Source organism: Citrus clementina, unplaced genomic scaffold, assembly GCF_000493195.1.
Source record: "Citrus clementina cultivar Clemenules unplaced genomic scaffold, Citrus_clementina_v1.0 scaffold_8, whole genome shotgun sequence".
NCBI classification, from domain to species: domain Eukaryota; kingdom Viridiplantae; phylum Streptophyta; class Magnoliopsida; order Sapindales; family Rutaceae; genus Citrus; species Citrus x clementina.
In genome coordinates, this window is record NW_006262022.1 from 3,342,158 (window position 1) to 3,359,537 (window position 17,380).

The 17,380-nt window shown below is 37.3% G+C and overlaps 1 protein-coding gene and 1 pseudogene across 1 annotated transcript; both read left to right on the top strand.

Annotated features, from left to right (window-relative positions):
- Nucleotides 1–8,062: 8,062 nt before the first annotated feature.
- Nucleotides 8,063–9,183, top strand: LOC112096172 (probable carboxylesterase 12). The gene has a single exon (XM_024179190.1). The coding sequence runs from the start codon at nucleotides 8,181–8,183 to the stop codon at nucleotides 9,147–9,149; it is 969 nt and encodes a 322-aa protein (XP_024034958.1). The 5' UTR covers nucleotides 8,063–8,180; the 3' UTR covers nucleotides 9,150–9,183.
- Nucleotides 9,184–16,005: 6,822 nt separating this feature from the next.
- Nucleotides 16,006–17,154, top strand: LOC112096149 (annotated as a pseudogene).
- The last annotated feature ends 226 nt before the right edge of the window (nucleotides 17,155–17,380 follow it).

Below are 17,380 nucleotides of genomic sequence, written 5' to 3' on the forward strand. Positions count from 1 at the left end.
CTATTTAAAATGTTGGGGTGGAATAAAAAAACTCAATTTAGTTAAGTGTGCAATTAAATTTACCCTTTTTATTTAAGGACAAAAATTCAACTAAAAATACAAAATCCTTGTTCAAATGAACAAAAATGATTTTATTAATTGATAAACTCATGATTTACGAATTGATAAACTAACACTTTATTATTATTATTATTAGTAAATTAATATATTTTTCTACATAATCAAATAATTGATAGTATGTTAAATAAATAAAATATTAATTATATATAATATGAAATTAAATTCATTTTTATATTTTGTGCATTTCATCCATTTGAGATAGTAAAATCTCTTGCGTTAGAGAAAAAAAAGGTATAATATCTCTCACATGGGAGGAAATTGGCTGCCATTTTGTTAAATTAAAAAAATCATATATATATATATATGATATAATTTAAGTCTTTATCCCTGATTTGCTCTTTAGACTTCAAGCGTAGAGAGAACTTCTCATTCATGGCTTCCACTTCATCTTCCCCTCCTGTTACTCTTTCTTTTACTCTCTCTTTGCCCCGCTCTTGCACTTCTCATACCACCAATAAGATTGAAAACCTTGTAGAATACTCCTATATCCCTGAATCAACCCAAATCAGTGAGTCCTCCTACCCTCTTATTAGCCCTTATCAGTTGTACAAACGACCTAGCTCCTTTACCCGCAGTATCCGCACCCTCATCTCTGCCAGACGCCCTCACCCTAAATAATATATCCAGTCTTCCCGCCTGGATCAATGTGCTCTTCAAGCTACCTCTACTGAGCAATATGTCACTCTGGAGATTCCCTCCGAGTTGCTCACCAACTGGAAACGAGAAGGTTATACTCATCTTCATCTTGGAGGCATCAGATTAATCCTTACCCTTCACGAGAGAAAAGGATTACCGGTTACAGCTCACCTTGCTATGCTTGATACCCGGTTTAAACAGTACCAAGATGCTGTTATTGGCACTGTCCTCACAACTCTCCATGCCGGCAGTGTTTTACTCACCTTTTATCCCAACTTTAATCTTTCCCTTCAAGACCCCAATTTGCCCACAACCTTGAAAGCCCAAGTTCAGATCCAAGGTGTTGAACAAATTTCTTCTGCCAAAATTGCCACCTTACACCATCAATTGGTCTATAGGCTTCAAAATCATGCCTTAGATCTACCCACTCCTGAACATCATTCTGATACCCTCATGGTCTTAGCCGAATCTGACCAGATCCCAACCATAATCCAGATCCCCAGACAAATTCCCCGTCATGAGCTCATCAAGCTTATGCCGCTTGAATGGATCTCCAACTATGAACAGTTCCATAACAATACAGCTCCAATTCAGACCTCTGAAAGCATGTTTGAAAGACGCCAAGATGGAACAGTTCGAATGACTTTTAAACCACCTCCAAGTGCTCCACAAGAGCCTCCTCAGCTCTCATTTACCTATTCTTCAATGATCACAGCGGTTCAGACAGCCCATGAAGATCTGCCCATTACAGGGTTCAAATATGAAGGTTACCCTGTTTATCCAGCCAAGCACAATGGCCATTTCCTATGGGATGCCCCTGGCTCAGGCATGTGTGACCCAAATTGTCTCTGCTGGGATGATTGGGAAAAAGATGACGATTATGCCACCACAAGGAAAAAGAAACCCAAAAAGAAAAAACCTCCAGTTTCCTGCCACCACTATGATCCCAAACCACCACAAGATCCTCCACCTCCATCAGCTCCATTACCCTTTTACCAAAAAGAACTCAAATGGATTACAAAGCATTGCAAATCTGAGACTCCATCACCACTTTTACTTTCAACACCCCCACTGGCTTGTATGATGTTTTCATCCACTTCTTCAGACTATTCTTCCTCTTTTCCCCCTTTAGATACTTATACAGATTCCCAACGCAATGTTGTGTCCAAACCCTTTATTTCTTCACCAATTACCTCATCCGGTCACCTAGAACCTCCCAAACCTTTTGAATCAGTCCTCAACTGGCAAACCCAAAATGCCAGAGTACAGAATGATACTTTGGTGAATATCAATTCCAAAGTTAAGAAAATCAGTTTACAAACTGAACAACTTGAGACAAAAGTTGACTCCATCTCTGCACAGATGCAGCAGATCCACTAAAATCTCCAGTCCAGAATTGCTCAACTCGATTATGAGTTACGAGCTATGCTTGCCCAGTGCTATTATGGCCCAGAATTTGATAAAAAAGATAAGGAGATCAGACGTTTAAAAGCTGAGCCTGACCAGATTGAATCTGCAAAATAGCGACCTACCCTTTTCACCACATCACCTCATATTCCTTCCATTGGCCCAACTTACCACCATTTTGCCTCTATGCTTTCCCCCATCAGACAATATGATCCTTCCAAGTTATTTGGCATGACTCTTACTCTTTTTCGGGATAATCCTTTACCACCACCACCTAAACCTAAACCAAAGCCTAAATCTCAACCGCGACCCGTCACATTCCATCCCTCATCCATTACCATCCCTGGCCAACATTCTCCTGGTCCTACTCCAGCATCGTCACCAGTACCTCCACCACCAACTGAATCCCAACCACCTTCTCAATCCAAGGATAAACAACCCATGCACCAGTTTAGTGCCCATACAGTCGCCCACTTTTCTACCACAGATGACCAAACTTCTGATTCCAATCTAGCTGTTTCTGATAGCCATACTGAGACTGACACAGAATCTTCAGTATCCACTAGTGATTCTGAAAAGTCCTATGCTGATATCCCAACCACCTCCTCAAGGCCAAACCTCTCATACAGAACCATATGTTGACATTCCCTCCGAGGTTGAGGAAGAAATGCTTGAATCTTCAGCCACACATCAACCTCCTCCAGCTCAAACCCAGACCGGTTCCACCAGTCAAAAATCATCGAATGGTCTCTGGTTCACATTTGATGATCTTCCATCTCATAAATGGCGTGATTGCCTTAATGAAATGTCTACCTGGATTGACCTCCAAATGTTACGTCCAGGAGCCACAACCCAATTAGTCCTTCGAGAATTTGCTACTCGTTTTACGGGTGCTCTAAGAGATTGGTTTGATTCTTTAGGCCGATATCGCCAATTACAGTTTGTTGATCTACCAGAAGTCTCAAGTGCCCTTGTGGTTCTCCATGATCAATTCCTTGGAGACCCCTCTGCAGTCTTTGAAGCTGCACGATGAGACTATCTCAACATGAAATGCTGTTCCCTTAATGCTAAGGATATTGATTTCCATTACAAACGCATGTCCCTGCTGTTCTATAAGCTTAATGGATTCAATGAGCCGACATTAAAGCATGTATTTCTGGCTTCCCTTCCATATGAACTCCAACCAGATATACAACGACAACTCACAGCATCCAATCTTTCCCTTGACAACATCTCTTTTGGCAAAATCTTCCAGCTTTCAAAGAACTGTTGAAAGACAAAGAGCCATTTCGGAGTGCTTGCAAAAAGCCTTATTTGCAGATCAAATGCAAAAAGAAAAAGGATTGTGATTGCAGTCCTAAAAAGAAACGGCATTTTAAGAAATTCAGAAATCCAGAATTTTCATCCAGACCTCGTCGATCTAGAAAGCCTTACAGATTCTTCAGAAAGAAGTCATCCTCTTCCAGAGATTTCAAAAGACAAAAATCAAGCAGATGTTTTATCTGCAAAAGAAAAGGTCATTATGCCAAAGATTGTCCCAACAAGCGAGAAAAATCTATTCGGTTAGTTGAGCATCTCCAAGCCACTACAGATTATTCTCCAGAAAATGATGAACTGGAATTCTATTTCTCTGAGCAAGATGAACCCAATGATGAAACTGTGTTCGCCCTACAAAATTCCTCTGATGACTCAGAAAGTGATCAGTCCCAAGTCATTTTCCATCAACAGTTACTGTCCCTTGACACTATTGTCCCTATACCTTCCATCAAACTCTAAATTTTACCCTCAAAATTTCAAAGGCCCATTCCAGTAATTGGTCTTATCGACACTAGTGCCCAGCGCAGTATGTTAAACCCCCATATTCTCCCACTAGACCACTGGATAGAATCTGAAGAACATTTCAAAGCTGTTAATGGCAAACTCTTCACCACTTTTTTTATTACCAAAAAGCTCATTGGTATTCAAATTTTCCCCAATTGTGTCATTTGGACCAAAGTTATCGGTTCAACCCTTCCTAATAAGGATATCTTGTTAGGTTTTGATATCCTTCACCAGCTCAAACACCTCCAGATCATTCCCACTAGAATCCGAGTCAAGTCCATGTTCAAACCATTTACAAACATTCTGAAGCTCTACAATCTGTCTGAAACTCCTCCGTCATATCAGGATATTTCTACCAAACTTTTGAGTTTCTGTCCAGAGTCCCATATTGAGTTCACCCATCCAACTCCATTGTGGAAAAACGAGTCTTTCTTCATTAAGTTACCATTCAAACTAAATGAAGATATTAACCCAACCAAAGCTACCTATCCAGGAATGAGTCCTTCTGACTTACTCCTAGCCCAACAGGAATGTTCCCAATTGTTAGCCCAAGGCCTTATCGAACCCACAAATTCTCAATGGGCTTGCCAAGCCTTTTATGTTGATAAACATTCTGAGATTGTTCGAGGAAAGAAACGTCTCGTCATTGACTACCAGCCATTAAACATGTTTTTGCAAGATGACAAGTTTCCTTTACCCCGTCGACAAAGCATGTTTACTTTTCTCAAAAATGCCCAGATCTTTTCAAAATTTGATTTAAAATCAGGTTTCTGGCAATTAGGCATTGAACCCTCTGAACGGTACAAAACTGCTTTTTGTATCCCAAATGCCCATTTTCAGTGGACAGTCCTTCCTTTCGGCCTCAAAACAGCCCCATCCATTTTTCAAAAATCCATGGTCAAAATCTTTCAGCCAATTCTGCATCATGCATTGATTTACATTGATGATATCTTGCTTTTTTCAGGATCACATGATGAACATCGCCAGTTGTTAACTCAGTTCTATGATATTGTCCAAAGTCATGGAATCATGTTATCGACAAAAAAAAGCACCATTGCTACAGACAATATTGAATTTCTTGGTATGGTCATAAAAGATGATCATTATTAGCTAGGAAAACATATTGCCCAAGAGTTGCTCCACTTTCCAAATTAGCAACTTTCCAAAAAGCAAGTCTAACAGTTTCTCGGCATCATCAATTACATCAGAGACTTTATCCTACATGTGGATCACTACACTCATCACCTCTCAGCTTTATTGAAAAAAAAGCCCCCAGAGTGGAATGCTGACCACACAACTGCTGTCACTACTCTCAAGCAAATTGCGCAAAATCCGCCTCCATTAAAGTTGATTACTGATGGAAAGCGCATATTGCAGACAGATGCAAGTGATGAATCATGGGGTGCCATTCTCCTCGAAGACATTCATGGAAAAGAACACTTTATCGCTTACGCTAGTGGATAATTTTCTGACACATAGAAGCATTATCATGGCATGTTCAAAGAAATTTTAGCGGTAAAGAATGGCATCAAAAAGTTTGAGTATCATTTGATTGGACACCACTTTCTCATCTGAATGGACAGTTCAGCCTTCCCCAATATTTTCAATTTCAAAGGTAAACCTATTCCCGAAAAAATGTTACTCAGATTAAAAGATTGGTTTGCTACATATGACTTTTCAGTCAAGCATATAAAGGGATCCCAAAACCTCATCCATGATATGCTCTCCAGACTCTCAAAACCAGAGAAACCTCTAACCATGTTTTCCACTACATATCACATTCCGATCATCTCTATGGCTACATCATTACCCCCAGAAGCTCTCACCAAAAAAACTTTTCCCTTCAACAAAAACTTCTCCTCTGTCTTTGCCATCCAAGAATTTACAAAGAAAGCTCTTTTTCGTTTCTTCATAAAAGCCTACCTTGTCACCGAACCCTTTCCTTTTTCCACCTTCCACCTAGAAAATATGTTCCTTACAGGTCTAACCCTTGATCCATCCAGAGAAACCATTGAAGATGTGTTATGGTACATCTGGTGCCTAACAGTCCTTTATGCCACTAAGTTAGTCCTACCAATTACTCCCACATTGGAACACCTCCTTGACCCAGACAAAGCCACCTCTCTTACCTGGACATTACTTGAATGGTTCTCCCCAATACCATAGTGGAGAAAGAAGCTCCAGTAACTGTCAGAGATTTACAGTCTTGAACGAATGCCTGCCTCAGAAGCACAAATGTTCACATCAGTCTTTATCATTCACAGGCTATACTTCCAACATCCAGATACAAAACTCTTTTGGACTCAAGACCAGGTATATGAATGGTTTACTGCACCACATCTCATTGTCATTGAAAATGAAATCCAATCCACCTTGCACAACTACCTTTGTTAGTTAAACCACCAAACTCCGCCACACAAAGACATCTTCTACACCTCTTTAGGACCTCAACATGACCTCATCACGATTCCTACTCTATCCGCCATATCCAAACCAAAGTCCACAGGTATCATTATCAAGGAAGAAAAACCAGACTACACTGACTTCCTGCTCCAAAATTCCCAAGACCCATGGGATGCATTTCTCCCTCAAAGTCAACACCTCCACCAATTTCCCCAACCGACAATGGATGAACCCGGACCCTCTCAACCAGGATCCTCCTTCCAACCAGCACCACCAACTTAACCTACCAAAGTTAACAAAGCCACCCAAACTTCCCCTCAGTATACTCCAAAGTGTACTCCCAGAGACTATAATTGCCCTGGTCCACCATGCCGTGGTCCCTCCTGTAAACATCTAAAGCTCTCCAAAACCTTTTTCCCAAAGCATACGGACCCAGATGCAATGGACAGCTCATTCGACGATGATTACCTGAATCTCTCCTCTCCATAAAGTAGTTTGTCTTGTTGTAATAATTGTGTTTTACTTTATGGTTTTGTCTTGTATAATTATTGCACTTTGCTTTTACTTTAAGCTTTTGCTTTTGCTTTTGTCAAAGTCATGCTTTAATTATTAAAGCACTTTGTCTCTTTGTAATAATTAAAGGTGTGTCATGATGTAACTTTTACTTTTTCTTTTGTAAAATATAGGGATCATGTCCTATCTTCTCTGAGATTTCTCCTATATATAGGAATCTCCCATTTGCTTGTAACAGAGAGAAGCTTGTAAAAGTTTGAAGCAATAAACTCGTATTTTTCCTCAAACCATGAATTTCTAAACTCTCCTCTCTCTCTCTGCAAATGAAGTTCTAAAGAAAGAAAAAGAATAAAGAATTAAATTTGTTCATTTCGAAACCTAAGGAAGTATGCTCTGCACTTGCCTTATTGCAAGGATCTTGTGCATCAGAAAACTTTTGATCGTTTTCTTATCTGGTTTGGTACCCTGTTTTGGACTAAAGGAAAGTATGTTTTGGGTTATATAACCCGAGATGAAAAATATTTTAGAAGTTTTTCTGATTCCTCATTTGAGTATATCGACGGGAAACCGACGATGTAAATTCCAGAGGTGATCCTGAATAGGCACTAGTCTGGTTTGCACTGTCGGATAACAAGTCACGTACCCTAAGTGGTATCAGAGCAATTATAGTTAGTAAAAAAAATACAATGTTTAGCTATATATTAAATTAATTAGTTTATTAATTAATAATAGAATTATTAATTTAAATAAATATTAACAAATGTAAGAATAAGTCATTTAATTGAAAACCTAGTTCAATAATCTAAAAAGAATTTAAAATATTATGGACTTACATGTTAAAATTTAACAACTTTTAATTTTTCTTATTTTGTATAAATAATAGGGGCATTTAATGTTAATAACCTAACAAATGCATCTAAGCCGTTGTACAATTTTTGGATTGAATCTAAAAGTGAATTTGAAAAAGACAAAAAATGGGGTACCAACACCATAGGTAATATAGCTGGACCCATCACTTCATAACTCCTTTTTCATTTTTTTATGAATTGAGTTATCGTAACATTTGTCTTGATTTACATGGGCCTAATTTTATTTGTTTGGACACCAATTTTGGCCCTTTATCATTTTTTTTTTAAATTGTAACGTTATCCACTCTTGCTGTCTTCCACATACCAAATCTTGTCTTCATCTCTACATATTTTTTTGCTCCATTATCCTTTCTCCTTCTCCGGCAGACCAAACAAAGGCCGTCAATATTTTTCTGCACTTTTTCTCTACCTATGGATTCCACAGAGCCGGCAGCAGATATAGCCATAGACCTCTCTCCCATGATAAAAGTATACAAAGATGGCAAAGTAGAAAGGCTCAAAGGAAACGACATCGTTCCTGCATCATCTGAGCCCAAAACAAACGTTCATTCCAAAGACATTGTGCATTCACCAGAAAACAATCTATGTGCTCGGCTTTACATTCCAAACCAAAGACAAAACAAAAAACTTCCCCTTCTTGTTTATTTTCATGGCGGAGGCTTTTGCATCGAAACCGCCTTTTCTCCCACTTACCACAATTACCTCAACACCTTAGTCTCTGAAGCTAACGTCATCGCAGTCTCGGTTGATTATCGGAGAGCCCCGGAGAATCCTGTCCCTTGCGCTCATGATGATTCATGGACTGCACTCAAGTGGGTTGCTTCCCATGTTAACGGAGAAGGCCCTGAAGATTGGCTCAACTGTTTCGCTGATTTCCAGCGAGTGTTTTTTTCTGGTGACAGTGCTGGCGCTAACATAGCTCATCACATGGGCATGAGACATGGTCGAGAAATTCTCGATGGTGTTAATGTTGTTGGCATTGTTTTAATTCATCCGTATTTTCTGGGCAGAGAAGCTGTTGGTAATGAAACAGCTGACGCTAAGACAAGAGACTGGGTCGCGGGATTGTGGAGATTGACTTGTCCAAGTAGCACAAGTGGGTGTGATGATCCGTGGATTAATCCTGTCGTTGCGGGTTCGGACCTAGCGAGCCTGGGATGCGCCAGGATGCTGGTATTTGTTGCGGAGAATGATTTTCTGAGATCTAGAGGATGGTTTTATTATGACAAGTTGAAGGAGAGCGGGTGGAGGGGCAATGTGGAGATTGTTGAGTCCAAAGGAGAGCAACATGTGTTCCATTTGATAAATCCCACATGTGAAAATGCCGTGGCCATGCTTGAGAGAATTGCTTCTTTCTTGAATCATCAGGAGAAGGCCTGAATTCATATGCCTCTAACTATATTTATAATTTTCGATTTCCTTTTTTTCTCCATTTTTTTTTTCTGTCAGCTGCTATTTTTACGGGAATATATATATATATTTACCAACTTCAACCGTCCAAATGAAATCTATTAATTAAAAAAAGTATGACAATTCTCAGAAAATCAATTGAACACAGAAATTAATATTGAGTTGGACTATTGCCATCCCTCGAATGCCCCTCGTACAACCATTTTTAAGAATAATCTCTATTTAATTCCACAAATAACCTTCCAATTATTTTTCTCAAGAAAATTTAAGTGAACCTCATCTCTCTCTCTACGAAACTCTTCTAAACTCAAAGACATTTTTCTTTCATTTTAAATTTATAGTGATTGCACTTATTCAACACCGCAAGCTCAGAGCGTGAACTTATCAAATTCAGTTTTGGAGGGATTTCTTTGCACACGACTAAATCCATATTTTTATTCTTTGAACAAGAATAAGACTTTTTTTTCTTTTTCTTTTTTATCAGGAACAATTGTATACTTTTATGGTGCGTTTACTTAATGGGAATGCGAATGGGGTGGAATGAGAATAGGTTGTGAATGAGAATGAGTTGGATGAGAATGAGGAATAAGAATGAGATCTCAATGTTTACTGTGGCAAAAATAAATGGGAATGTGGAATGTGCTGGAAATGCTATTGATGTGTTTACTTGGCCAAAATAAATGGGGAATGAGGGAGTGAAAATGAAGAATCAATTTACCAAAATACCCATAGGTATTAAATAATTAATAAAAAATAATTAATTTATCATTATTAACAATATTATCATTATTGTTTTTTGTTGTTGTTGTTGTTGTTATTATTATTATTATTATTATTATTATTATTATTATTATTCTTATTAAAAATAATTTTGTTATTCAATTTTATTAACTTTATTATTTTAGTTATTATTAATTATTATTATTTTTTATTAATATTATCATTATTAACATTTATTATTATTAATATTATTATTAACTTTATTATATTATTTATTATTAATTATTGTTATTACTATTTTTATTAATATTATCATTATTAACATTTATTATTATTAAATTTAAATTTTATTAACTTTATTATTTTAGTTATTATTAATTATTGTTATTATTATTTTTATTAATAACAATGATAAATGTTAATAATGATAATATTAATAAAAATAATAATAACAATAATTAATAATAACTAAAATAATAAAGTTAATAAAATTTAATAATAATAACAATAACAACAATAAGGATAATATTGTTAATAATGATAAATTAATTATTTTTATTAATTATTATTTTTATCATTATTTTATTGTTAATAAAATATTAAATAATTTGGTTGTTGATCAGAAGGATAATTTGCATGCCACTTATTCAAGAGATGTGGAGCCAAGCCAAATCAGAGTTGGTGAGAAATAAAGAGCGTGGTTTAGATAAATCCACAAAGAAGGCAGTCTTTACCAAACAAAATTTTCTACTATCTTCAACAAAAACTGATACCATTTTTAAAATTACAGTTTTAGTTATGATAATTTAAGAATTAAAATCTTACCAATCCTCATATTATCTTGTCCCAAAAAACAAAAACAAAAAATTGAAAGAGAGTGGTTTGGCACTTACAAAACTATTACAAGGTGACGTGTCAATAATCAACTCTACTAACTCTTTTAATTTGCTCAATTATTGTTAATTATTTAATTATATATTTCACTTCATAACTCCTTTTTCATTTTTTTCTGAATTGAGTTATCGTAACATTTGTCTTGATTTACATGGGCCTAATTGTATTTGTTTGAACACCAATTTTGGCCCTTTATCAATTTTTTTTTTAAAATTGTAACGTTATCCACTCTTGCTGTCTTCCACATTTGTCTTCATCTCTATATTTTTTTTTTGCACCATTATCCTCTCTCCTTCTCCGGCAGACCAAACAAAGCCCGTCAATATTTTTCTGCACTTTTTCTCTACCCATGTATTCCACAGAGCCGGCAGCAGATATAGCCATAGAAGTTGGAATTTGAAGATCGAATGAAGAAGAAAAAGAGAAATTGTCTTCCAATTATTAATGCAAAATCAAATTACAGAAATGAGCTCAGCTTAGTATTTATAGTGGAATCTAATACTTGCTGAGTACTCTAATTACAGCTAAGCAATGTAACTAATGAGTAACTAACTCTGATCTAACTACATTCAATACAACTCATAAGTACTGATTTGTTAACTAATTGCTGCATAATCCAACTGCATGGGAATCTCTTCATAACAGTTTTGCCATCTGGAGCTTCCCAACTTCTCACGTGTGCCTTTCTCTTTCATTTCCAGACTAGCTACTAGATTTACAGCTGGCTTGATTCCAGCTGGCACTCCAACGTGTGTTGCATTTGATTCAGCTTCATCAGCTAATTCAACACCCCTTCTCAAACTTAAGTCCTTTGGAAAGACTTTAAGTTTGCTTCTGAAGAAGCTGAATTTAGGATATGTAAGAGGTTTAGTTAATATATCAGCAACTTGATCATTTGTAGACACAAAAGCAATGTCAACCTCTTTCCTCTCAACTTTGTCTCTCACAAAGTGAATATCTATTTCAATATGTTTAGTCTTAGAATGCATTACTGGATTTGTGGCTATAGCAGCTGCACTTGTGCTGTCACTTAGTAGTAGTGGAGTACTCTGAAGTCTGATGTCAAGTTCCTTAAGAATTGAGCAGATCCAAGTTAACTCTGAGCAAGCCAAAGCCATAGCTCTGTATTCTGACTCAGCTGATGATTTGGAAATTATGCTCTGCTTCTTTGAACTCCAGCTGATTAAATTTTCACCTAGAAAAACACAGTAGCCACTAGTTGATCTTCTGTCGTCAATGTCACTACCCCAATCTGCATCAGTATACATTACAAGATCTAGAGAATCAGATCTCTTGAAAGTTAAGCCATAATGTATGGTTTCCTTGAGATACCTCAGTACTCGTTTGCAAGCAAGCCAGTGAGGTTGTAAAGGGTTAGCCATGAATTGACTTAGCTTGTTTACAGCATAAGCAATTTCAGGCCTTGTTAGCACTGCATACTGTAATCCTCCAATGGCTTTCCTGTATTGAGTTGCATTTGTAAAATCTTCACCCATGTTTTTGCTAAGCTTTTCTGTTGTGGCCAGAGGAGTATCAGTTCCATTGCATTCTTTCAATTCAAACTTGGCAAGTAGATCTTTTATGTACTTTGACTGGGATAGTACTAAGGTATCATCATTTCTAATCACTTCTATGCCAAGAAAGAAATTAAGATTCCCCAAATCTTTAAGAGCAAAGGTGCTGCTAAGGTTACTGATAAGCTGTTCTATTTCAGCATTATTGTTTCCAGTCACTATTATATCATCAACATAAATCAACAGCATAATCACATCATTCCCATTTCTTTTAAAAAATAAAGATGTGTCTGATCTTGTTCTAGTAAATTTCCAAGACTCCAGAACTGACCTGAGTTTATCAAACCATGCTCTTGGTGCCTGCTTCAATCCATAGAGTGCCTTTGTTAGCTTACACACATGATCTGGATGCTCTGAATTTTCAAAACCTTCTGGCTGAGGCATGTAAACAGTTTCACTTAGTTCCCCATTGAGAAAAGCATTGTTGATATCTACTTGTCTCAGCTTCCAGTTGTTTATGACAGCAAGACTTAATATAATCCTTATGGTTGCTGCCTTGACAACAGGACTGAAAGTTTCTTGATAATCAACCCCTTCTGTTTGTAAAAACCCCTTTGCCACCAAACGAGCTTTGTATTTGTTGATAGATCCATCTAAATTCTGTTTCACTCGATAGATCCATTTGTTCCCAACCAACTTCATATTTTGTTGAGGAGGAACTAAACACCATGTCTGATTTCTCATTAAAGCACTGAACTCTTCCTGCATTGCTTGTTTCCACTGATGATTATTCAAAGCTTCAGCTACACTTGAAGGTGTGTCAAGAGACAGGGACTTTTCAGTGTTGTACAGTTTTGGTTTGAATATGCCATTTTTGGCTCTAGTTGTCATAGGATGTGAAGGTCCAGGTTGATATGTAGGCTGAGGTGTTTCTGGAATGTGAGTGTTTGGTTCAGAATTATTTGAGAAAGAAATTTGTGGGGACTCAGGTGTGCTGATTTCATTGTCATGCATTGAATTTATTTGATCAATGTTGTTGTCAGGATTTTGTTCATTAGAGGGATCATCTAAGTTAGTTGTGTCTTCTAATGAACTTATACTTGCTGCTGTTCCCTCATAATTTTGGGTTTCTGAAGGAAATGATATTGAGATAAACTTGCTAAATGTGTTTGCAGGTTCTGGTGTATGAGTGGACTTTGAGACTATGAAACTTGGATCATTTTGGAAGGGGAAAGAATTCTCATTAAAGTTGACATGTGCAGCAATATAAATTCTGCCATTTGGATTTAGACACAGATAACCCTTGTGCAAGTTACTGAAACCTAAATAAACACATTTTGAGGTATGAAAATCAAACTTATGACTATTATATGGTCTTAGGAAAGGGTAACATTCACAACCAAAGGTCTTGATTTGAGAATAACTTGGTTTCTTAGAATAAAGGGCCTCAAAAGGTGTTTTGTGGTTCAATGTGGGTGTACTGATTCGGTTGACAAGATAAGTAGCATTATAGAATGCTTCCCACCAAAACTTAAGAGGTATATTAGCTTGAGCAAGGAGTGTCAATCCAGTTTCAACAAGGTGTCTGTGTTTCCTCTCAGCCTTTCCATTTTGGTGATGTGTATAAGGGCAGGAATATCTTATAGCTATTCCTTCATTTCTGAGATAAGGTTCAAAGGCTCTGTATTCCCCTCCCATGTCACACTGAAGTGTTTTAATTTTCAGCTCTAGGCTTTTTTTAATTTGATTTTTAAAGATAATGAAAGCTGACAGTGCTTGAGATTTACTAGCTAATCCATAAATCCAGGTGTAGTTTGTTTTGTCATCAATGAAAGCAATGTAATATTTGAACCCTTGGTTTGAAATGGTTGGTGCTGGACCCCAAAGATCACTATGAATAATCTCAAGAGCAGTAGATGATTTTGATTCACTACTTTTGAAAGACAATCTGTGCATCTTCCCATATTGACAGGCTTTGCAAAATGACAACTCAGACATTTTATTACCAAACGAAATATTACAAGCTGACAATGTTTTCTTAAGATCAGAAACATTTGGATGACCTAATCTTATGTGCCAAAGATCAAGAGTTTTGTTGATTCTTTGGTCTTTACAGCTTGTACAAAATTCTTTAGAAACAACAGACATCATAGACTCAGGTTTATTTATTTTACAAACTGAAAGTAGACTAGAATGTGAAACTGAAGATAACAAAACGGACTTGATTTGAGAGTGGTTTAGAGGCAAGTTCAGCAGCTTGTACAGTCCATCTTTAGCCACACCTTTCATGAGAACAATCCCCCTTCTCTTGTCCTTAACAACACAATATGTTTTATCAAATTCAATGCATACATTGTTATCTTTCAAGAGTTTGGATATGCTAATTAGATTTTTGGTTATTTGTGGTACAAAGAGAATCTGATTTAGTTTAATGTATTTCTGGATATCAGGTTCAAGTGTGCCAAGCAATGAATAACCAACAGAAACAATTTCAAGTTTTGAACCATTACCTACTGCAAGCTAGTGATTTCCTTTGTACTCAGAATTTATGCTTAAGTTGTTGAGATCATTAGTGACATGATCTGTTGCCCCGCTGTCAAGATACCAGCCACCACTTTTTGTTTCTGCACCTTCAGCTACATAAGCACTTCTTTTGTTCCCTGGAAAATTAGGCACATAGTTTTTCTTGAACCTATACCAGCAGTTTACAGCAGTGTGATTCTTCCTGAAGCAGATCTGACATGGTCCTTTAGGTGTTTCTTCATCAATGTGAGCTTTTCCTTTCATTTTCTCCTGTGCTGGATTAAAATTGCCTCCACCAGAATTACCTCCATATTGCCTTCCATTCTGATTGGTAACATTTCCAGTGTTATTGAAATTTGGTTGCCAATTTCTCCTCTGGTTTCCCCTGTAGTAAGCAATGTTTGCCTGAAAATCCATTCCACTAACAGAATTCTGATGTTCGATCCTGTTTTCTTGGCTCAACAGCATGCCATAAACCTCTGATGGAGTTATGCTTTCTGATCTAGCATTTATTGTAGCAACAATCGGATCATACTCAGGTCCAAGCCCAGCAAGTAAACACAACACAAAATCATCATTACTCATATGATTTCCGGCAGCTCTCAGTGAATCCAGATTCACCTTCATCTTAATATAATATTCATGAATGCTCATCGATCCCTTTCTAGTTGTCTGGATCTGAGTTCTTAAGTGAAGAACTCTTGATCGAGACCTAGCACCAAACTGTTCAGAAAGTGTTTGCCATACCTCTAGAGATGAGCTTGCTCCAATGACAGCACTTAACACTTCTTCACTCAGAGTTGAAAGCAGCCAGCTCATGAGTTGTTGATCAACTTTTCTCCAGATCTGAAACTGCGGATTTACCACAGTGATCACAGTTTGATCGCTATCGACATTAACAATCATTCTACTTGGAGGATTCTTAGTATTATCAATCAGATCTTCAAGCTCGTTTGCATTGATCGTAGCAATAACTTGAGATCGCCATAGCAGGTAATTGTTGTTTGTAAGCTTGATCGGAGTATTGAAAATCAGAGAGTTAACTGATGTGTTGTTGATTGAGTTTGTGATTGGATTTGCAGTTGAGCTTGAAGCTCGAGTGCTTGTAGCTTGAAATTCATTGTTTGCCATTTTTAACCACAAGCTCTGATACCAAGTTGGAATTTGAAGATCGAATGAAGAAGAAAAAGAGAAATTGTCTTCCAATTATTAATGCAAAATCAAATTACAGAAATGAGCTCAGCTTAGTATTTATAGTGGAATCTAATACTTGCTGAGTACTCTAATTACAGCTAAGCAATGTAACTAATGAGTAACTAACTCTGATCTAACTACATTCAATACAACTCATAAGTACTGATTTGTTAACTAATTGCTGCATAATCCAACTGCATGGGAATCTCTTCATAACAGTTTTGCCATCTGGAGCTTCCCAACTTCTCACGTGTGCCTTTCTCTTTCATTTCCAGACTAGCTACTAGATTTACAGCTGGCTTGATTCCAGCTGGCACTCCAACGTGTGTTGCATTTGATTCAGCTTCATCAGCTAATTCAACAATAGACCTCTCTCCCACGATAAAAGTATACAAAGATGGCAAAGTAGAAAGGCTCAAAGGAAACGACATCGTTCCTGCATCGTTTGATCCCAAAACACCTTAGTCTCTGAAGCTAACGTCATCGCAGTCTCGGTTGATTATCGGAGAGCGCCGGAGAATCCTGTCCCTTGCGCTCATGATGATTCATGGACTGCACTCAAGTGGGTATCTTCCCATGTTAACGGAGAAGGCCCTGAAGATTGGCTCAACTGTTTCGCTGATTTCCAGCGAGTGTTTTGTTCTGGTGACAGTGCTGGCGCTAACATAGCTCATCACATGGGCATGAGACATGGTCGAGAAATTCTCGATGGTGTTAATGTTATTGGCATTGTTTTAATTCATCCGTATTTTCTGGGCAGAGAAGCTGTTGGTAATGAAACAGCTGACGCTAAGAAAAGTGACTGGGTCGCGGGATTATGGAGATTGACTTGTCCAAGTAGCACAAGTGGGTGTGATGATCCGTGGATTAATCCTGTCGTTGCGGGTTCGGACCTAGCGAGCCTGGGATGCGCCAGGATGCTGGTATTTGTTGCGGAGAATGATTTTCTGAGATCTAGAGGATGGTTTTATTATGACAAGTTGAAGGAGAGGGGGTGGAGGGGCAATGTGGAGATTGTTGAGTCCAAAGGAGAGCAACATGTGTTCCATTTGATAAATCCCACATGTGAAAATGCCGTGGCCATGCTTGAGAGAATTGCTTCTTTCTTGAATCATCAGGAGAAGGCCTGAATTCACATGCCTCTAACTATATTTATAATTTTCGATTTCCTTTTTTTCTCCATTTTTTTTTTCTGTCAGCTGCTATTTTTACCGGAATAGCAACTTCAACCGTGCAAAGGAAATTTATTTACCAACTTCAACTCTAACTATATTTATAAATATATATATATATATATATATATTTACCAACTTCAACCGTGCAAAGGAAATTTATTAATTAAAAAAAGCATGGCAA